General features: G+C 45.5%; 2 protein-coding genes across 5 annotated transcripts in view; both read left to right on the plus strand.

Annotated features, from left to right (window-relative positions):
- The first annotated feature begins 6 nt into the window (after positions 1–6).
- kif14 (kinesin family member 14) lies at positions 7–14,168 on the plus strand. Of its 2 annotated transcripts, XM_048976947.1 has the most exons (30): positions 348–2,046; positions 2,538–2,792; positions 2,940–3,027; positions 3,157–3,255; positions 3,359–3,411; positions 3,532–3,562; positions 3,691–3,798; positions 4,189–4,305; positions 4,409–4,527; positions 4,714–4,886; positions 5,286–5,433; positions 5,554–5,617; positions 5,714–5,898; positions 6,494–6,596; positions 6,695–6,852; positions 7,040–7,187; positions 7,278–7,430; positions 7,544–7,718; positions 8,470–8,563; positions 8,712–8,844; positions 9,074–9,174; positions 9,419–9,553; positions 9,643–9,737; positions 10,097–10,327; positions 10,699–10,886; positions 11,195–11,347; positions 11,706–11,828; positions 12,163–12,237; positions 12,505–12,640; positions 13,105–14,168. In XM_048976947.1, exons 1-30 carry the CDS (start codon positions 1,076–1,078, stop codon positions 13,494–13,496), a joined length of 5,004 nt encoding a protein of 1,667 aa, XP_048832904.1. In that variant the 5' UTR covers positions 348–1,075; the 3' UTR covers positions 13,497–14,168. The 2 variants fall into 2 exon arrangements, with proteins under 2 accessions (XP_048832905.1, XP_048832904.1); XM_048976948.1 differs by lacking the exon at positions 9,419–9,553 and having other exon boundaries at positions 7–2,046.
- A 248-nt stretch (positions 14,169–14,416) lies between these two features.
- The window catches only part of LOC125709162 (adhesion G-protein coupled receptor D2), a 61,419-nt gene continuing 53,579 nt past the window's right edge, over positions 14,417–22,256 (plus strand). The window contains exons 1-13 of one of the 3 annotated variants that reach the window (XM_048977325.1): positions 14,417–14,776; positions 14,881–14,908; positions 15,354–15,575; positions 15,708–16,346; positions 17,359–17,493; positions 18,080–18,138; positions 18,511–18,792; positions 18,878–18,989; positions 19,343–19,468; positions 20,578–20,680; positions 20,936–21,047; positions 21,504–21,559; positions 21,657–21,783. In XM_048977325.1, coding sequence (XP_048833282.1) covers positions 14,744–14,776; positions 14,881–14,908; positions 15,354–15,575; positions 15,708–16,346; positions 17,359–17,493; positions 18,080–18,138; positions 18,511–18,792; positions 18,878–18,989; positions 19,343–19,468; positions 20,578–20,680; positions 20,936–21,047; positions 21,504–21,559; positions 21,657–21,783 — 2,034 coding nt within the window. In that variant the 5' untranslated portion in view covers positions 14,417–14,743. Of the gene's footprint in view, positions 14,777–14,880; positions 15,011–15,353; positions 15,576–15,707; positions 16,347–17,358; positions 17,494–18,079; positions 18,139–18,510; positions 18,793–18,877; positions 18,990–19,342; positions 19,469–20,577; positions 20,681–20,935; positions 21,048–21,503; positions 21,560–21,656; positions 21,784–22,256 lie in introns of those variants that run through there. The other 2 variants (XM_048977323.1, XM_048977326.1) reach the window with 2 other exon arrangements.

Genomic DNA, 22,256 nt, shown 5'->3' on the forward strand with positions numbered 1-22,256 from the left:
AGCGAGGAAGGAGCTGTGGTCTTTGATTGTTCAAAGGAAATAGAACGGTCTACATCTATCTTTAACAGTGGAGTTAGCGGCCTTTCGCATGGTCACATTTAGTTGTACACTTTCCCTATAAGTGTCTAAGGTTGAGAGTGCTGTTGTCCTCCTCCAGTCCAGCTTTTTTCATTGTATGTTCTCCATACAAGTCCAATAGGCATGATGCTAACTTCTAACCTTGCCTCACCCCTTTATTGAGACAAAAACAGAGATACCTTTCTTTCGCAGTCAACCCTGTCATCTAGCGGCGGAAAGTGCGTACTGTCTCGCCCGTTTCCACCTCCGGGCGTGTTCAATGGGCGTGTTCCTGTGTTGTCGCGGTGACGTAACTGGCGACCAATGGAAAAACAGCCCAGAGTTTTGAAAATTCGAAGCGCCACGGTGACTTAGGCGAGTCTCGCGGCTGGATGGTTAATTAGCCTTTTAGCGTATTATGCAGTTTCAATTAAAAAGAGCTAACAGTCATACAACATAACGTGTGTTAGCGATGATTCCGTGTGCTTAGATCGCATTTATCGGATAATGGTAGCGTGTGGTTTGATAGTCGAGAGGCCGTTTTTTCTTTCTTTTGTGTTGATACGTCAGATGAGCATAGTTACCAAACCAAAACACTTACGAGCCTCTTGCCTGCGCCGTGCGTGTACAGAACTGTGTTTTTAATTATCTTCTGCGACTCTTTGCACTGTGCACTTATTTAAAAAGCCCCGAAAGTGCACATAAACGACGGTTTGTGTTTCAGTGATGTTTCGAAGTGCATTTGTTAGTATTTCCTCGATTTCGCTGTCATCCGTAACTTGTAGGGAGTTTCTATCCTAACGGAGCGTTTTGCCTGGAATTTGCTGTATGTAACTGGTAGACTTTCTGAAAACAACCGCGTATAGATGTTTTATATTTTTATGCCACAGGTAACTTATTGAAAATATGTATTAAGGTATAAAAGTACACAGCTGCTGTTCTCTTACGAGGACAAACGCGTTGTCTGGGGATAATTTATTAAAACTGTCGAGACGAAGACGAGGGTAATCAGGGAACCATGGAGGTGCAGAAAGGCCAGGAACCGTCGTGTGCCGGTCTGACCAGGCAAATCAACACAACGTACGTGATATCCACAAGGTGTGGGGGGCAGAAAGGCACCCCGGGGAACCGGGAAAGACTCACTCTCCAAAGGAGGAAAATCGAGGCCAAAGGGGCCCAAGCAAGTGCGAAGTCGGCCCAGGAAAACTCCGAGAACGACTGCGAGGGGGCTGTGAAAAGGCTGAGCTTACAGCGCAGAACCCGGACCGTCCCGGGAGGCAGAAACGCCCTGAACGCCGGCAAGGGCGCAGAGAAGCCGGCGTCCCGCGCACCGAGTGCGACTCCTTCCAAGGTCCTGTCCGAACCGAACTGTAGGACCCCCCGAGGGATAGTTAGCCTGAAAGATCCAGGCTTTAAAAGCAAAGGGAAAGATGGAATCGGTGCTGAAGAGACCCCAGGTAAAGGCCCTGATGGGAGCTCGGGCAGCCTGCAGCAGAGAGCTGTCACTCAGGCCCTCGGGGACACAGCTGGCACCAGGAAAACAGGTGACCAGAGGAAAGTCTGTTCAACTCCGAATAGAAGGACACAATTTGAGAAAGTGAGTTTAAAAAAGGATCTTTTTGAGAGGCTGGCTGGGAGAGATGTTCCTGTTGTGGTGTCCGGGAAATCCACCAACGCTGAGAGGCAGAAGATCCCCGGGCGCTGCGTTAAGGCGGTGGCGCAAAGTTCGGCCCAGTCCGGCAACATTGGGGCAGATAGCCGGATCGGAAACCTGAAATCAAGTGTACAGCCCGCTCCGGTGAAAAGGGGAGCGACTCCAGCGCTATCGGGGCAGAGTAAGGATGACGGTCCGGCCCGCTGTGTAGCATCTGCAGGGGCCCGTGTTTCAGTGGTGAGCACCGGCGCGGATGCATTACCGAAACAGGAGCCCGGTAAACTGGAGAACAGCGCCGTCACTGTGGCGGTGCGACTGAGGCCATTCAGCAGCCGGTAAGTCTGTAACTTGGTGTCTTTTCAGAAGCATTCGCTGCCTCGTCTTCCTGTTTTGTGTATGCGGTTGTTTCAGCAGTGAGCTGCATTTTAGATCTCAGCCTGGTTCTGTATAGGTCAGGGGTCACCATTTCCAGGCCTGGAGAGCTACTATCCAGTAGGTTTTCTATCCTACCTGGCTTCTGATCAGCCCCACCTGTTCCTGGTATTTACTTGAGCTCTCCAGGACTGGAATTGGAGACCTCTTGTAGAGGTGGAGTCCACTCCATGGTTTTCATTCCATAGTTTGTACTTGGTCATTGTAAATAAAATTTAACTGCTGTTAACTAAGTTGCTGCCAAACCCTGTCTGTTGTAGACCCCATGTTTGCTGTAACCCAGCACTATATAAGCAGTATACAGCATGGATATTTGATTCGTATCAGTCAGGTTACCTCAAACATTTGGTATTTGGTGATGCAAGTTAAACCTCATCTGCTTCTATATACCCAGGGAGAAGAATGAAAAAGTCCAGCAGGTTGTCTTCATGAAGGACCAGGAAACGGTCGTGCAGCACCCAGATTCCAGGCAGTGCTACTCCTTCACCTTCGACTTCTCCTTCTGCTCTGTCGATAAGAGCAAACCGGACTTTTCGAGCCAGCAGACCATTTATGAGAAGCTAGCAAGACCTCTTCTTGAGAGAGCTTTCGAAGGATACAACACCTGTCTCTTTGCGTATGGACAGACTGGGTCTGGAAAGTCATACACGTAAGTTTGTTTCCAAAGATGGATCATGTTATGCGAACCTCATTAATGGGAGGTATTTCACTGTTATGCAGTCTTTGACATGATCGTCAAATATCCCTTGCATATTTCCGTTACTACACTGACTTGTAATGTGTGTCCCCCTTATAGAATGATGGGGTTTGATGAAGAGACTGGTGTGATACCCAGATTCTGTGAAGAAGTATTTTCTAGGATCACAAACTCTGAGAATACACAGGTGAATTTATTTGAACACCTTTTCATATGACCTTAATTCAGTATCTCTCCAAGTTGCACATACTTATGATTCTGTTTTATCGCCCTATTTTATCACTTTATCAGGTTGTATGAAATGTGTCCTTTGCAGGTATCGTGTCACCTGGAAATGAGCTACTTTGAAGTGTACAATGAGAAAATTCACGATCTGCTTGTCGTGAAAGATGAACAAAATGGTAAAAAACTTCCGGTGAGTTTCCTGTTTGATGAAGTTTATGAAGTTGAATAAGTATCATTTTTATTGTGTTTTACTTATGTTTCCTCATGTTAATTCCCTGCTCTTTTCTACTAAGCTAAGGGTCAGAGAACATCCAGTCTATGGGCCATATGTTGCCGATCTTTCTGCGTAAGTATGTGCTTTTATGTGCAGACTCTGTCCTTTTTAACATATTGCTCAGTGTTTATGCATCTCCTAGCTTCATGACTGACTGTAAACCCATTAGAAATGTGCTCTGCTCTCCTGCAGGAATGTAGTGAGCTCCTATACTGACGTCCAGGTGAGTGGTGCTGTTCTGCCTCCAGTTGGTTGTCCCTCTTGCCCCTCGTATACCTTTATACCTGCCTCGTGACTTTGGGGAATGGTGCTCATCGTCTGAGTGTATGATGTACTCTGCTGCTGTTCCAGAGCTGGCTAGAGCTCGGCAATAAGCAGCGGGCCACAGCAGCGACGGGCATGAACGACAAGAGCTCCAGGTCTCACTCGGTCTTCACCCTCGTCATGACTCAGACCAAGGTGTCTGATCTTCTCATTTTGCTCAAAACTTCACGTCGCGTCTTTCGTCTCCTTCCTTCGCATCCTCATAAATGGTCATAGATTAAACCAAACCATTGTTACTGTTGTGGGCATAAGGATTATATCCTGTCTTCTGTTGGGATGATTTTGTGCCTTGAATTGACATCGACATTTGTATTCATTTAGTAGACACTTCTGTCCTGAGCAATGTAAAAGTGACGTAAATAGCGCATTACAAACGCACGTCAACTTGTAACGCATAAGAACAGCTAGGCTGAGCTTTCAATGAACGCCCAGTTACAGGCGTAAGTGGTATTGGAAGAAGAGCTACGCAACAATTTCCAACAACTGTGTGGTTGCCGCTTGCTGACGGGTTCTCTGTTCGTACAGAGGGAGTTGGTGGAGGAAGAGGAGCATGACCATCGGATCACCAGCAGGATCAACCTGGTGGACCTCGCAGGCAGCGAGCGCTGCTCCTCTGCCCAGACCTGGGGTGACCGGCTTCGGGTACCCCCCTCACCGGAACCGTCCTCTAATCGTTATGCCGACGTGCAGATAAGAATGCATTTATTTTACATGCTTCTCTTCTTCTCACCTTGTCCTCCCATAGGAAGGTGCAAGCATTAACAAATCCTTGCTAACACTGGGGAAGGTCATATCAGCTCTGTCTGAGCAGTTTCAGACCCGCAAGAGAGTCTTCATCCCATACAGAGAATCTGTGCTGACGTGGTATGTTTAAATCTGAAATGCCTCCTGCCATCTTTACAAAATAATACAAAATATTATCTCGGGGCTCTCGTGGTCCTCAAGGGTGACGTTACCTGAGGCTTTTCTGCAGAAATCCTTCTTAAAATTTAACCTATTCAGTTGTTTTTAATTAGCATGTGGGTTGGTGAAGTTCTGGTCTGTGTCTAGGCTTCTTAAAGAGAGTCTGGGTGGAAACTCCAAGACTGCAATGATTGCAACCGTCAGCCCTGCTGGCAGCAACGTCGAGGAGAGCCTGAGCACGCTGCGTTACGCTAAACAGGCCCGCATGATCATCAACGTGGCGAAGGTCAACGAGGACAACAGCGCCAAGCTGATTAGGGGTCAGTATGTCCCCCATTCCCTTAGCTGTCTCTCTGTTCTATGAACGTAATATAACGTGTTTTTGCGGAATATGTTGTCATGCAAGTAGTGTCTGCTATGGGTAATAAATGCCAGATTACATTTACCTTTTTGTAATAAATATTTTGCAGTAAAGGGAAGAGAACGTAGTATTTTTAGGGTTAACGGCTAAATGCAAATTTAAACAATGTAATTTAAGTCATCCCTGAAATGACGACTACTGGTGGACTCCAATCGGTTAAGCTTTTACCTGTATTTAATGCCCGAGGAAGCTTGATTGATTGTGGATTTCAGTACCTAATGTCCATTGTGGCCACTGAACTTGAGTATAATTACTGTTTGGGCTCTTGGACCCATATTTGATGCGAATGCGCTTGCAGAGCTTAAAGCGGAGGTGGAGAAACTGAGGGCCGCGCAGATGAGCTCCCAAGGCATCGAGCCGGAGAGGATGAGGCTGTTTCAGCAGGAAATTGCTGCGCTGAAGATGCAGCTGATGCAGCAGGAGAAGGACATGGCCGAGGCTCATAGGTAGCTACTGCTCATTGTGCCGGCTTTGTGCCGTGTTTTAGATTGAGTAAACCTGGGCTACCAGGGAAGCGTGGACACACGGACCGCTTTCTGAGTCTGGGTGCTGCTGTCTTGTTCCAGGACATGGAACGAGAAGCTGGAGCAGGCTGAGAAACGAAAAAGAGAGGAAACGAAAGAATTGCAGGTAACTGGATTGCTTTCACGTTCCGTTCTTGAATCTGGTTGAGCTGTAAATCCTCGGTTTTAGGTGCCGAGGTTGACTCTCCTGTCTTCCAAACAGAAAGCAGGTATCACCTTTAAGGTGGATAACCAGCTTCCAAACCTTGTTAACCTCAACGAGGATCCTCAGCTGTCTGAGATGCTGCTGTACATGATAAAGGAGGGACAGACGAAAGTCGGGAAGCGCAAAGCTGAATCTGCCCATGACATTCAGCTGACGGGGGCCCTCATCGCGGATGAACACTGGTCAGCTGATGGTTCTTCTACTGGATACCGTACTAAAATTTAACACCTGTTACTGTCAAGTAACATTTGTTTTGTACTAACTTTTTTCTGGTGTTAGTCACTATACCTACAGAAAATACAATCTCTCTGGTTTAATGGCTTTGATTCGAGAGTGGAATGACATCTCAATGGGTCGCCTTATACCTCTAGAGTTGGAGGTCTGAATCTCATCCTCAGCGCTGTGTGTGTGGACTTTGCATGTTCTTCCCTTGTTGAATGGGTTTCCATGGCGTGCTCATTTCATCCTGCTGCCCAGTCCCATGCATTTGGGTGGATTGGTGTTTCTAGGTTGTCTGTAGTGTTTGCTGGTGTGTACCGTGGAATGGACTGGCATCCCATTTAGGGTGTACCCCTTCCTTGTGCCCTGTGGTGCCTGGATTGAGCCCCAGGTTCTCACCTGTAACACTGGGACGTTGTTACATTAAGGAGCATGTTCTCCTTTAATACGTGCTTCTGATTCATCCTCATGTGAATATTGCAGATTAACACTGGTCACTATCTATAGGACATTCTGTTCTTGTGGCTCCTGAGAGTATCATCTTTTTGTGTTCCTCAGCGTTATATCCAGTGTAAGTGGGACAGTTGGTATTACGCCAATCAAGGACGCAAAGACCTTTGTGAATGGAGACCTCATCTCCCAGACCACCATCCTGCACCATGTGAGTACTGCAAGGCAACATGAGAATTCTGTGGTCCCCGACAGAGACCTGTGAATGGGTGATGAATATTGGGTGTATGGTTTCTCCCCTCCTGCCAGGGTGACCGGGTGATCCTTGGTGGTGACCACTACTTCAGGTTCAACCACCCGGTAGAGGTGCATAGCGGTAAGCGAGTCTCCTGCTGGACAGAGGCAGGTGATGGACACAAAGACTTTGAGTTTGCCAAAAATGAGCTGCTCGCTTCACAAAGGGCACAGTAAGTTTTCAATAAGTCAGTTTTTTGGTGTCTTGGTAAGGTCTTGCCATTCTGTTTAAAATACAATTGCAAATGCACTTAATTTTCTTTTGATGCATTATTTTCCTATGTTCAGTAGGGTATCCATCAGTGTTTTAGTTCTGTGAAGTGTTGCTGATTTCCGTAAAGGTCCATATGTTGTGTTCAGGCTGGAAGCAGAGATCGAGGAAGCCCGTCTGAAAGCCCAAGAGGACATGATGCATGGAATACAGGCTGCTAAAGATGTGGCCCAGAAGGAGCTGTCTGATCAGAAGATGCTGTACGAGAGCAAGATCAGCGCACTGGAGCGTGAGCTGGTATGGGGCCTGGCCCCTGTCTGCTGCCATGGTGGTGGAGTGCCAACCCTGCTCAGCTTGACCTCACCGTTCTCTCCTGCCTATCTACAGGAGGAGGAGAACCAAAGGAAGAAATACCAGGAGCTTGACAATAGGCGGGTGGTCAGCAAAATGGAGGAACTCCAGAACGCTAAAGTCTTGCTGGAGCAGGAGCTGCACGTGAACAGAAGACGAATTCAGTTGGAGGCTCAAGCCACACGGCAGGTACCAGATCATAGAGCTGCTAAAGACAGCATAGTTATAGAGTCTTGGGGTTCGACTGCGTGTGTCTCCAGTATTTAGATTATACAGTGTGAAATCACCTCTGTGGCTCGCAGGCAATGGCCGACCACGATGTGCGCCACGCTAAAATCATCGCGGCGTTGGAAGCAGAGAAGAGGAAGATTGCAGTGGATCTTGAAAGGCTTCAGAAGAAGCGGCAGCTAAAGGAACACCACGCCCCCAAAAAGTGTTCTCCAGCCCTGACGTCAAAGGAAGTGACAGAATATGTTGGTAAGATTTGGAAGTATGTATAGATAGAAAAAACTTTATTAATCCCTCGGGAAGGTTCCTCCGGGACACCATGTTGATGGGCGGCTTAGTTGGGAATCTGTGGGCGTTATGTCCAGCGATTTGCTCTGCATGTTCATACGTTAGCTGAGGCAGTTTCCAAACTGGTTGTCATAGACCCCCAGACAGTTCACATTTTTGCTTCCTCCTAGCTTTCAAACAGACGATCCACACTTTTGCTCCCTCCAGGGAGGGAGCCATAAGGTGGACTGTCTGGAGGTTCCTGAGGACTGGTTTGAGAAACACAGAACTAAGTAATATTAGGCTTTTTTTCAAGACCCATTGAACCTCATGGCACCACCTCTTCTTTCCTCATTATGTTCCTGTATTCAAAGATGATTATGTCCTCGCAATGTTAAACACATCTTGAGTACCGGGATGACTTCAGGCGCCTTCTGTGGCCTCCCCGTTCACCTGATCTGGACGTCATTGTTTCTGGAGCTCAGATAGTGACGGTCAATTCCCGTTCCTTCATCCCGCAAAGAAATGGGTGCTTCATTTCTTGAACAATGGTCCAGTTTTCCACTAGACAAAGTTCAAGAACAGAGTGACTGCACTCTATGAAGGACTGAAGACGTTCTGAAGGCAATGGGTGACCTAGTTTCTTAGAGGTTTCACCGTAATATATTATGCATTTTCAGTAAATTCCCAGTGTCTGATATGAGCTGTGGACTTTTCCTTTCACATTTGTTAGGTCAGCCTCAGTGGGATGCCATGAAGCTGTCTGTGATGATTGAGGAAGCGAACACAATCAGCAGAAATCTCCGTAAAAAGACGGTGTTTAGCAGGTTTGGCTGCTTTCGCCGTTTCTCGCCATTCCTCAGCTCCAGAGTACATTTGACTTTTACACATTAATGCCTGTTGGAGCTCAGATGAATACATGCTGTTGCCCTTTGTAGTGCTGCTTACCTCACCTTCTGTGGCCCTTTCTGTCAGGCATGAGCCTCCTGATAACGACGGTGAGACGGACCCGCAGATCCAGGTGCAGAATGCCAAGCTGGGCATCTCCACCTTCTGGAGTCTGGAGAAGTTCCAGAGCAAACTGGCGGCCATGAGAGAACTGGAGCAGGTGGGGTTTGTCTGCAGTGCAGCGTGGGAAATGTCAGCATCCAACCTCCTTTCATATTTAACCGTAAAGGCACGATTTATATATGAATAGTGATGATCTCAGTAATGCTTCTTATTTGCTCTTCGGGGTCTTGGTTGTCCAGGCAAGTTCAAATGAGAAGTCTGCCTTTGTGGAAATCAGTGTCTCTTCTACGGCTAAGAAGGAATAAAGCAAATCTATTTGCTTTCAGGGATATGGAGCTAAAGATGATGATGTCTTTTACGACCCCAATGACACGTGGGAACAAGATCTTTCGACGACTTCATCTTCTTCCGTCTTTTCACGCCGAAGGTAAATCAGTCTGGCACTTGAACTCTCTCCTACCCCCCCGCTGCTGCCTGCAGTGTCAGACCAAACGGCCTGATTTTCTGTTTCTTCCGAGTGCGGTGCCTGAAATCATCTGTCGAGCGTCGTGCCTCTTTCTCGCCGGCGGTTCCTCGCGGTTCCTCGCGGTTCCTCGCGGTTCCTCGCGGTTCCTCGCGGTTCCTGTGTTCTTCGCTTTGTGCCTGGTGTCTCCCTAACCCTCCCCTTCCAGTGTGTTCCGCATCCTCGTGGGCAGCATGAATTGCGGGCGCTCCGAGCTGCAGCAGCTGTGTCGGGCGGAGGACAGCTCCGCCTTAGTGCTCGCTATGAAGGCTCTGTACTTTGAAGCCGCATCTCTCAAATTGAAGTACGACTTGTTAACTTCAAATATGCTTGGAGCTTGGATAGCAGATGCTAACATAAGACCTGTTTTTGGATTTTATTGTGTCCCTCCAGGAGTAGAAGTCTTCTGAAGAGCAGGAGGATTTCCGGACGCCTCTATGAGATCAGAGTGCATCCGATTCAGGCCCTCAACTCCTCTCCTCATGCTGGTAACTTTGCAGATCACTGCTGAGCGTTAGACAAAGGCTCCTGTGGTGGTGGGCTCCTCCCTTTCTCCGGGTTGCTAGGGCCGTGTTTGTTTGTTTTTTTTTACTGCTTCTGATAACATTCATCAACATTGATCGCCCTCTACTTCTCAGAGGACAAATATTTTAAAATTGGCATGTTTTTAGCATTAAGTCAGTTTGCATCTCCTAATATCCCAAAGCACTGTTTCAGCTATGATTAGATATTTCAAGTCTGTTTTTTTAAAATATTTTTATACTTGTATTAGATTAGAAAACGCCCAAGCTGTAACTGCAATGGATGTTTAGGTGATGAGCTTAGTTGACGACCCGTCTCTCTCCAGGTCTGATGGGCGTGAACAAGCCCTCATCGCTGCATTACAGTGCACCCACTTCCGCCCTGGCTGGGATCTGTAAGGATCTGATTGGCTCTTCAGTAGCACAGCTGCTTGCATGCCATGGCGCCGAGAAGAGCGCGGCTGACAAGCTGGCGTCTGACCTCCTGGCCGTTCACGCAGCGCTGGAGTCCATAAGCGACTTGTATGAAACCCTGGGAGAGGACAGCCATGAAAACTGTGAGCATGACATCACTGCAGTCCAGGCATTATTATAAAAGCCCCTCTTATTTTCAGAAGCTTTAAGGCATGGTTTGGGTGAGGCTTTCCTTATGGGTTTGGTATGTGATTCAGTTGCTTAGGACAATTTGCCTGTGATTGGAAGGTCACCGGTTCAAATCCTCTAATCGCCACAAATCAACCCCTAATTGCTCCAGGGGGTTCCTGACCCTACTTTCGTATGTTGCTTGAGGTAAAAGCTTTTGCTAAATAAATAAATGTGATCGAAGTATTGATTCAAGCATCGACTGTGACATCTAAGGATTTATAGAATGGTATCCCTCCCCCAACCTGTTTATTACTAAAAATACTGAGCCTGATGTCTTCTCCAGTGTTGGCCAGCAGCGGTGAGGCTCAGGCCCATCTGGTGAAGGCCACGTCGGCGATGGAGAGAGCTGTGTCCGTCACGCTGCTCTGGGTGTCCAGCATCAAGCCGAACTCCAGCTCCGTCCTGCAGACTTCAGACAAACTCAAGGCAGAGGTCAAGAAGATGGGTGGCTACTTCCAGCTTCTGATCCAGGTGGGTGGGATTAGTGATTATGGCAACGCCTGAAAATACAACATTTCGGCTGCTGTACGTTAAAAAAAAAAACCCACATTTTTAGTAACAATCTTTGGGGACACCATCACAGGATGTTGAACAAATTGTAGATGATGCAAAACTTCTCTGGCATTGAACAGCTGCAGTATTGGCAGTCGGTAGGGAAATATCTCTCGAACTCTTACATGTAGTATGTCTGTATTGTACGTTATCCTCCAAGGAAGGATGTTTCTGTTGAGAATTTATTTTATTTATTATACATAAATGTTTGCAATTTGTTCTCCCAGGGTTGCGATTCTGAAATTTCGTCGATGGTGACGGAGGCTCGCAGTAAAACTGGCCGGTGCCTCAACGTGGCCCTGAGGCTCATCGCTCACCTGTCGGCCGTGACGGGAATGGAATTCCACACCACAGAAGCGGGCTCTGAGTCCGCTGACAAGGTGCCTGTCACCATCATCACATCTGCCTTTCCCTTTTCAGTAACACTAAGCATTGTGCTTCCTTATACTGTACATGACCCAGAGGTACCCAAACTGGGGGGGGGGGTGAATTTACCACAAAGGGGGGGCATCCAAACGGTCGAACCAGTGTTAATTTCATTGACAAGCTAAGACAAAAATTTGACTAATTTGATCCAGTCAGAAGTAGTATCCTTGGTTGGTTTTGATTGTAGTTGCATATGTTTGGAAAAAGTTTGGGAACCACTGAGTTAACCCAAGTTTATGAGGCTTCAGCTGTTTACTGGCGGCCCCCAACGTTGTTCCAGCGTCACAGGCTTTGGCCCCTTGTTTTTCCCAGTGCTCACCGCTGACGCCTGTCTATGAGGGAACCTGCATCGGTATAGAGCACCTCCTGCAGGACGGCATCACCCAGGCCAAGGAGATGCAGCGGGACGCCCGGCTGATGACCCCAAGAACACAGGTGCTGCACCTCTGATAAGACGTGGCCTTCAAGCTCCAAGTGGTTTCGCTACGACAGCAACTGACCCAAAGCATTTAAAGGCAGTTCCGTGGCATAGGAACAGGGTTTAAAAATTGAACATGTTTAAGCAAGATGTTACATTTAAAATTTGTTAATAAAAGATGTTAAATTTAAAAGTAGCTCTTGCACTTGAAGGAAAATTTCCAAAGGTATCAACTATTCATCTGCCTTTGCATGGTTCCGTGAGTGAAACCCTGTAGGAATTTAAACATTCTCTGTGGAACCTGGGGAGGTAATTTTTTTTTTTTTTTTAATCTAAATTTTGTTGTTTCAGGTTCTGCAGGATGTACAGTCAGGGATATTAGAAGTCAGTTCTTCCCTTCAGCGGTACTTTGCTTTTAGTGGAACTGTAAGTATGGGACTCTGACTACTGGGTTCTCTGCTGGAACCCAAGATTCCTGGTATTTTTGGTGCCAATCCTGGTCTCTTTGGCAACGAATGTTGAATGTAATTCGCTGTCATCTTGGTCTAACACCACAAAAGAAGCATAAGAAACTGAACATGGTGGTCTTGTCTTGAAGAATGGTTTTCATGATTTCCTAATGGGAAACCTTTTTAATGGCATATTTTTCTAAATGTAATATCCTATATATCATTTTAATTTTTCTTGTGCCAGCAGAATACAGCTATAGATGTGGACAGACCATTTGAACAACCAGATCTGCTCTGGTCAAGAAATAAAGCAGTTAATCTGTTTCGTCTGAACCTGGCAGTCAAGCAGATCTGCCCGAGTCTTGCACAGATCCTGAGAGGTAACGCCGTCCTGCCCAGCCAGGATATGATGATTTACTTCATATTTAAATTCCTCTTTCTTTTAAGTGCCTCTATATTTGCTAAAGCAATTTCATTAAGCACTGTGGACTGTCTCTTCACTTCCTTGATTTAAGAATGTTAATTTATTCAATGTTTGATATTCGTAGCATCTGAAATCTGTTTTCCATAAACAGTGAACCAGTACAAGATCACAGGGACCCCTAACTTTTTTGGTTATAGCCTAAAGAGGGGGGGGCACAGCACCCTAGATGACATGCTACTCTGTCACGGCACACATCACATAGTCATGCTATGAGCAATTTAGAAACGTCACTCCATTAAACCACATGGTAACCAGGGGAAATGTGAAACCCTACAGGTGTTATGCTACAGTGTTTCCCAGGGAGTCTCTGCTGCCCTATGGCATCTGAAGCATTGACTGAAATACCTTTTTGCCTTGCAGTAAAAGAAAATGACAGTAATATTATCGGTTGGAGGGAAGTAATCTGCTCATCATCGAGAACAATCCTTGACGCTATAAATGGCCTCCACAAGGACCAGGGTCCTGTGTCTACCATTGGAAGCATGCAGCGCTCTGCAGGACATGCGGCGGAGGCCAGGGACACCGTGCATGCTGCCATGCGGTCTCTGTTGGCCGCATTCGAACCCCCGTGTGATAAGACTGTGCCGTCAGCCGACGAGACTGGCTTTTTGGAGACGGCTGAGCGAGCGGCGGATCGGAACGAGGATGCCTCCGCGAAAGGCGGCACCAGGATGAACCGGACTGTCCGCAAAATGGTGTACACTCTGTCCTCAGAGGCCTCGTTGTCTGCTAGTGATGTCCGGTGGGTGTAGTCACCCACCCCTCACCAAATCCCTTTGTCTATTTTTCCCTCTATGCACTGGGCATGTTTTGATCATGGCTGTCATCATTTATGCTTTCTGAGATTGATAATATAATAGCTTTAATAAAAAAGCATGTTATTTTAAAACCAACTGTACTTTCCAGTTTCACTGTAGCTGTTTTGTCATTGTGTCAAAGTAAGTTATATTCATTTTACATGCATAGCAGTAGCAATGGGCCGCAAGGCAAGCAAGAGTAAAAGAGGTGCATGTTTAATTTTCTAGGACCTAATACATTACCGGTTTTTCTATATGTGTCTTATAAAGGCAGCTGTCTCAGGTATTCACAAAAATGCTGTAATCCCCCCCCCTCGCTTAAGTTAAATGATTTTTTCCACGGTACTGAAGGCGAATGTTTTTGGATGCTATAGATATACGGATGGGCTCCAGGGCTCAGTAAAGCTTTTTGTACTTTATGCTTGGCCGTCTATCCGCGGTGTTTGTTGGTCCTGTGGCATTAAATCTATTTATGCACCTATGCTGCCAGAGCTAATAAAAGTCTTTTCTGATGGGGTTGAGAGTAAATTGAATCATCGGCGTTGAATGAGATTATTCGGAATCATGTTAAACGAAACATCTTGGGATGACAACACAAAAATAAATGCACATATTTCACAAGTGTGATCCTTGAGTGTGTGTGCTTTTTTTCTGGTACAGAAAATCTCTAAATGCATTCGTCGCTATAAATTTAAAGTTTTCATACTGGGAATATCCCAGCGACTGGAGAGAAACCGCTAGCAGGGCGACTGTTTGTAACCTTCGCTCTGACCCGAAAAAAAGAAGTTTAAACCGTGAAAACTGTTGCCAGCTGTGCCTGTACTTTATTACATTTCCCCATTACACCCCTCCCAGTATCGGTCAATGAATTCTCGCATGTTGATGTCAACTAGGAGGTTCCTCGGGGTTTGGGACAGGAACACTGCGCAAAGTCCGTGCGTTTCCAGTAGAGTTAAAAAGGGGGGGTTCCCTCCTTCCAAGAAGCCGTGAGGGATACAAGTGACAGCGCTAGCCGATGCTGCCCAGCGAAGGAAGAGCCGCGTTCCGTCAGCTCGACATGCTTTTCAACAAGTCGCTTAAGATTTGTATTTCCCTATCGCTCTCTCTTCTGGATACATGTGCAGGGGGTGTTCTGTGAAATACGCTTACGCCAATAAAACGATACCCCTGCAAACTGGAGTTTTGTTTCAGGCTGAAGAAAGATGCGGTGCTCCGGGGTCTGTTTGGGTTTTACCGTAAGTAGCTTAGTCGACATAAAGCGATTTAAAGCTTTTATTCAGTTTTGGCGGTTGATGGAACTGTGCTCTTCATTCGGGGTTTTTCTTTCTTTTGTTTCCAGGTTTGGTTTCTGCGCTGTGCGGCCGGAGGTAAGCCTCGCATCGCACAGAAATAGGAGCCTGGCAGAAATTAAGCAGAACATGACTGAGTTCATTAGTACGAGTGATTTCTGCACCAGAGCCGTTTCCCCAGTATGTCATTTTTCAAAACAGTTGTCACTGCGGTTTTGCATTTTAATTATTTATGCGTGTGTGTTTCGTGTATTTCCCAAACCAATAAAACAGTTCATCTGTCTCCAAACAATTTCTAAGTCAGGCGACCTCCCCCCGAAATATGCTTATATGTAAATGCAAAGTCATTAAAAGTGTTTCAGAATGTGATTCAGTAATGTTCCCCACGATAGTCCTCTGGTGAATGGCAGGTAAATGGCAGTTTCTTACGACTTAATAAAAACTAACGACATCGTCAAATGATATTGAGGATGTTTTCATTTATAAACGTCCCACCTGTTATTTTTTTTTATCGCTTGATCAGAATCTGGGCTGATGCTACAGGGCAGATTTGTGGTCAAACTGGGAGGATTTTATTACGAATACTTGCGGGACCAGCTTCCCTGGCGTGACTCTCGACGTGCGTGTCAGCAGAAGTCCGGCTCCCTGGCAATCATAGTTCAGGCGCTTGGCAAAGACATGGCTATTTTTTGGTATTTATTGAATGTAACGCAGCCAGCCTGGATAGAAAATAAGCATTTTCAAGGTGAGTTTTGTAGTATATATGAACTTTTTTTGCATTTTCTAATCTATTTGTATTCCGTTTACATTTAGCGACATATTTGTATGTATAAAGAAGCGTGTAGGCTAATATTAATATGTTTTTCTATTGATTAAGGTGACGTGGAGTCCTTCATTTTGGAGTTCCCAGCCATTAGGCCTAGTAAGCGCACCACTGCCAGCATCCATCAGCCCTTCCCAAGCCTGAGCGCCTTGACGGTGTGCATGCGCCTGCAGCTTGATCGAAGTCTTTACAGGAACTTCAGCCTGTTCTCCTACTCCACATCAACATCTTCTGCCGAGTTTCAGATCAAGGCCTCTGTGACCCCCGGGGGTGTCATCAGTCTAGCGTTGGTCGTGCGCGGAACACGCAAAGCGTATTCACCGGCTTTTGAGAACGACGGTCGCTGGCACACGGTATGCGTGAGCTGGACAGGGGATGGAAGAAAATGGTCCATCACTGCCGATGGCATTGTCAAGGGGCAGGGGGGCGCAATGTGCAGCCCCAGTAGCATCGATGGTGATGGCCTGTTCGTTATAGGTCAGTCCCAGGACGCACTTAGCAACTTCTCGAAGGAGGGCTTTTCTGGGAACATTACACAGCTTAACATTTGGGAGAGGGAGTTAAGCGTCAGTGAGATCCGCTCCTTGGAAAAAGGCTGTTCAACGATTTCCTCTGGATTGGTTTATAAGTGGAACTTCTCCGCCCTTGAAATGGATGAGTCCCTGAAGACGCACTGGGGAGTCTCATGTGAAGGTACGGCTTTGGCCGCTTTCCATTTGGCTGCATGTGTCCGGGTGAGATCACTAGCCTACATCTACTGGGCTTTGTGACTCCAGCTTTCAGCCAGCAGACCCTGGGTGTGTCTCGCAGACCTAATTAGAGAAGCTGGAACTGATAGCCGTGGATATTTTATCTGTGCCGTAATTGTAAAATCCGCCCTTTGTGATGAGACACAGATCGGACACTGCTATTCCCTTTTCAGTGTGTATGTAATATCTATTTATTGCATTTCTTTGTCTCGTAAACAGCGGGATATTAAGTAACGCCGGTTTATGGCAAAACGTTTAAAGCAAAAGTCAGAAATGTCAGTGCTGGCTTCTCAGTCGTTTTTGGCTAAAGGCAAATGCAGATATATCGATAACGGGGGACATATTGGATCCCAGTTCTTGTGGATCCAGTCATTGGAAAGGTTGCACATTAGCCCAGTTCTGCAGGCTTATTAGGTCAACTGTGCTGCTGTGTGCTTTTCTAATATGGACGGAAATATTTCCAAGATATAATTTAATCTTCAGACATCTTCCATATAACTAACTCATTAAATGGGCAGAGTGATTCCTTCAGTGGGGGGGTGGCATGGTGGTGCAGTGGTTAGCACTGTTGCCTCACACCTCTGGGACCCGGGTTCGAGTCTCCGCCTGGGTCACATGTGTGTGGAGTTTGCATGTTCTCCCCATGTCATCATGGGGTTTCCTCCTGGTACTCCAGTTTCCCCCCACAGTCCAAAAACATGCTGAGGCTAATTGGACTTGCTAAATTGCGTGTGCGGTGTGTGTGTGAATGGTGTGTGTGTGAATGGTGTGTGTGTGAGTGCCCCGCGATGGGCTGGCCCCCCATCCTGGCGACCCAGTAGGATAAGCAGTTTGGAAAATGGATGGATGGATTCCTTCAGTGCTTTAAGTGTAGAAAAACAGGTGTCGGTACTCCCCTTGTTATTCAGCATCAGGTGTCAGTACTCCCCTTGTTATTTTTTTATTTTTAATTTTAGGTGACAGAAATGCCACGCCTGGACTTATTAATGTGACAAACCACAGGAAATGCATAACCTATAACCCTTTAACTGGGATCCTGAGCAGTGATGACTGTGAGAAGCAAAAAGGGACAATTTGTCAGTATGAGAAAGGTAATTTTTAGCGTTCATTTGTATTTGATTGTCTAGTGTTTGTGTAGCATATCTGTAACCATAATTAATGTTATTACACCTGTGCTTGTTATCCTATTTCATGTCAGCTTGGCTGCCATTAAAAAGGCCCATTGGTGATATGAAGCCAGCTTTAAGTCAAGATATCTCACCAACAACTTAAAAACCAAAGATCAAATTTTCTGGAGATGCGCATGACATCATGAGCTAGATTTAGAAAAAAAAAAAGAAAAAAAAGATAAATATAGCCAGTCAAAATCATAGCCCCCCCCCCCCCAAAAAAGTTTAAACTTTGTTAGCTTAAATCTCCCTTAATATTGATCCAAGACGCGTCCAATTTCAGTTTCATGAGTTACTCCCGTGACCAAATCAGCTGCCAAGTTTCGTTAAAATCCGTTGCGATCAGGTCCGAAAGTGTGACGATTTGACACGGAATGACCCATTTGTGTAGTTCGATGCTCATTGTACTAGGGAACAGAATTCCAGCTTAGGAAAAGTCATGGAAGTTAAACTTAACCTGTATTATGATCAGCTTCACCTCTGGTTCTCCGTGTTTTTTTTATTTTAGATGTATTTGAGCGTCTTCACAAACTGATTGTCTTTCCCACGACTTCATTTTCCTCCAGTGTGAGTAAAGACCTCCTATCTCAACCTGCAAGTCTGTATATTTAGTGAATCCGCTGGTACATGATGGTGTTGACCAGGGGTCTACGGGTATACCCTCAAACCTTGGCTTTGTGTGACTTATGAAATTTGATCCTCGTGGAAATGTGATTGAGTGCCTGAATATTAGGTTATGTATTTTTGTTTCTGAGTCGTAAGCACTCCTGTAGGTTTCAGTGCTTGTATTCAGAAACCACTGTACCATCCTGTGACAGTCATTTTTATCTGTGCTTATCTTATGTATTGTTCGTTAATATTTTGTGTGTGTTCTTGTAAGAAGAGATTGAGTAATTTGCGCAAGCTGTTTTAATGCAAGTTTGTTGACTTTTGGGAAAGGTGGTGGAGTCATACCGGTTGAATTTAACCGAGTCAGAGATTGTCCAGCTGGACGCCTTCCTCAAAGAGCTGCTGAGGGTTCTGGCAACAGACCCGGGCACCCTTACACCCATCAACATGTTCTACCTGATGCAGATCGTCGATTTTGTGTCAATGCATGTGTCTGAGAGACTAATGCCCTCTAAACTGATCAGCCCTTTGGCTACCAAAATGTTAGAGCTGGCCAGTGAAGTCATCAGTGCTGGACTGGCTGACCGGTGGATGGATCTCGGTGAAGAGCTGGTCAGTATTTCCCTGCGGATATGTGCTGTTCTCTGAGGAAATGTGGGCACTTTTTGGTTTTTGATACTGTCCTTTTCCCATGCAGGGGTCTATCGGGTTCTTTAATGTCATAGAAACCATTGACAAATTGTTGGCATCTTTGGCGGATGTGCTGTCATCTGAAGGGAAGAGCTTCACATTCTCATCAAAAAATATAGGTATAGGAGATGAGCACTTTCCACTTTCCTTCTGTCCCATACCTGCTGTGTGGCACCAGCTCTATTGACAGTTTAGTGCATGTTTCTAGTGCTGATTTAAATTTTGTAGACATTTTTAGATCGTGTTGACGATAGCAAGAGTGTTTGTCAAAGTTGAAGCAAAGGCAATCTTGAAGGTTATCTTGAACTGTGATAAAGGTTTCATGCACATCCTTAATCAGATGGTGGAAACGCCTCTTACTATAGCAGCGGGGAGACGTCTGCTGGGTGACTTGGCTAGACTTGAGAAGTAGGACTTTCATTGCTCCAAGGTCTTTCCCTGTATGTGATGTTCCACGTGCTGGCCTTTCCAGATGTGAATCTGGCACAGCAGAACCTGAGAGAGCTGAACCGCAGCTGCGTGTTCAAGTCGTCCACACCAGACGGCAGGGACGAGATCATCATCCCCGACACGGAAATCCTGCGGCTGCGTTCCCTTGGTGAGCTCTGGGACTCTCCCCTTGTGCGCTGTCTGTCTTCTCAGCATGTACCCTTCTCCAGGAAAGCAGATGGCATGATGGTAAAACAATTAGTTTAAACCACTGGATTTAGGGTCAAAGACTGTGGTAAGACTCTTGAGAATCATTATTTATTTTATCAAGGATGTGCAAGGAGTTTGTTCTGGTGTGTCTGTTCATACCCATTGGATACATTAATACATATATTGTATCGTAAGTTATAATTATATCACAACGCACAGATGGAGCAACATACAGTAGAAGTCCAGAGAAAACCGACAGTGTTTAGTGCAGATGGTTAAGCATTATGAGGACAGGAATAAATTCTCAGCTTTAGGAAAGAAACTGTTTTAACTGCAGAGTAGATTTGATTCTGAGAAGCCGGTGGTGTTTCCAAAGTGTTTTTGAAGATGAGAAAAGTGCTGGACTTGGATTCCTTTGGGGGAAAAAAATTGCTTTGGATTTAAAGGTCTTGCTAAGCACTTACTATGTGTGTAGGTCAACTTTGACGATTTTTGAACATCTCTCTCACTTGAAAAATATGATCGTAATTGTAAATATTGAAATGTAAAAGTATCATTGAAAGCTCAAGAGGTATATAGATGTAGAGTATCAAACATGACATATTGATGAGTGTCCCGTTTAACCGATACTCACCCTAAGTCATTAATAGTGGTTTATAATACAGTTTTGACTGTTTACACAGATTTTTACCCAAACTGTTGTGGCTTTAACAAAGACGAAGAGATTTTCTTCTTTAACGCAGAAGCGCTAATCCTCTGCTTTAGCTCCAAGTCGACAGCCGTTACAGCCAGAATGGCCATATTGCAATCAGGAAATGCTGTCTGGAGGTACTTGAAATCCTTAATGACTTCAACCCAGGCTTCTTGTTACTGAATCAGACTGGCCTTCCAGTTTTTTGTGGTAGAAAATGGAAAGGAGTTGAGTAAGAATCACGCAAAAATGTATAGGATTTAATCTTTTCTCCAATCTGACGTAATATAATGGCTGTATAATCAATGAGTTCTCCCAGAGTGCTGTCCTGCTCTTGCAGTGAATTTAATAAGCCTTTCTGTATCTTTTGTTGGTAGGTCTAGAAGATGTCATCTTCATCCACGTGTGTTATAGAAACCTCACGGAAATCCAGTTGAAAAAGTACCAGAATCATTTATCAGTGGCTGAGAAAGAAAAGAAGTACGTGTAACTGCTGTTTCTCTGCTTAAACTTTGATGTAAGCTAAGTGTTTGATAGCAACTTAAAGTGTCAGCTTCCTTCTGGTGATTATGCCAAGTGCAGTTGTCTTCTACAACAAACAAAGATGTTGAGAAGAATCTGCTTTTAGTTGAGAAGAATCTGCTCATGTTGCGACGCGTTCATCAAACAGGCCACAGTTGTGTCTTTGCTGCCCCTGACCTGCTGTGGCCATTTGTCCTGCTTTATGTTACCCAGCCCTCACACAGGTAGACTCGCGACTGCTGTCATATCTGCCACTGTACGAGATTCCGCAAGGAGACAAAACATCCCAGTTTCCGTCAATTACACCCTGTCTACAGTCAGTGTGGTGAGTGTAAAGGATTGAAGCAGTATCCCCTTTCATTGCAGGATGCTTAATAAAAACTCCATTTAGATTCAAGAGTTTGTCGTATATGCATAGAAAACAGTCAGTTACATTATACAATGAAAATCTTTACTGCATATCCTTCTGACCATTGCTGAAAACAAATGAAACACAAAACACAAATATATATATCAAGGTGCTTCAATATGTTAATAAATACGAGTGCAATTATGAGAAATATGTCAACAGTACAATGGAAACCGTGGGTGCTGTGCAAAGCAATAAAGGATCAATAGAGGATCTTTTATTTACTATTAGATTTCACCGTAAAAAAATTTAAGTGTTGAAATATAACATGCATGTCCAGGAGGAACTTTCATTGGCTAGCAATCTGTCAAGTCAGGTGACTCCATTTGTGTCTTAAAAGCGGTCGCACTGCGGACATGTGTTTTGCTGTAGGTGGACGCCCCGCTGTCCATCAAGCCTGTTTGTGTGTTTTGGAACTTCAGCCTGATGTAAGTATGACGTTATGGAGATGTGGCACGTACAGCTGCAGGCCCCGTGAAAGCACTGAGCATGCATGAATTACACAGCCCTGACTAATGTCTCCAGGAGCGAACATCTGGATGGTTGGTCAAGCGAGGGCTGCCAGGTCACTCACGCCGACTCGGCCGTAACGTCCTGCTTCTGCCGCCACACCACCAACTTCGCCGTGCTCATGAATTACATGGAGCCCGAGGTACAGCGGAGTCCCACAGATGGTGTTCAGAATTAGCAGTAAGAAGAAAGGAATTTGCTGCATGAAATGGATTGTCCAGCTGTGAAATTGTCTTGGGTGTGACAGACTGAAATCAGACACAGAGGGTCTCTGAAATAAGAATGTGGTCTGTACTCCGCAACAGCGTGGGGTGACAAAATATTGTTGATCACTGTCCAGTAAATGAGTGCATCCATTCATTTCATAAATATTTGGAAATTATTTAAATAGTATAATATTAAAAATATGTGTGATGGTGTTGGGTCACACTGTTTACATCGACTTGCTTGTGGTTCCCAACCAGAACATTCAGGGCCATGAATTCCTGAAGAATCATGCGCTGCATCGAGTTTATATTTCCAGCAGGTGTCACTCTTAGTCTGGCTAAACCAATGTTCCTCTATCCAGATCTCTGTGACCCCCCCCATCCACGTTTTTACTCTCTCCCACCTCGA

This window comes from Brienomyrus brachyistius, chromosome 15 (genome assembly GCF_023856365.1).
Source record: "Brienomyrus brachyistius isolate T26 chromosome 15, BBRACH_0.4, whole genome shotgun sequence".
NCBI lineage: Eukaryota > Metazoa > Chordata > Actinopteri > Osteoglossiformes > Mormyridae > Brienomyrus > Brienomyrus brachyistius.

Excerpts from the sequence above, each read along its gene's own strand:
- kif14 (XM_048976947.1), top strand. The coding sequence starts at position 1,076 with ATGGAGGTGCAGAAAGGCCAGGAACCGTCGTGTGCCGGTCTGACCAGG. Across the intron at positions 4,306-4,408 it reads CCTGGGGTGACCGGCTTCGG|GAAGGTGCAAGCATTAACAA; the intron begins GTACCCCCCTCA and ends GTCCTCCCATAG. Across the intron at positions 10,328-10,698 it reads AGAGGACAGCCATGAAAACT|TGTTGGCCAGCAGCGGTGAG; the intron begins GTGAGCATGACA and ends TGTCTTCTCCAG.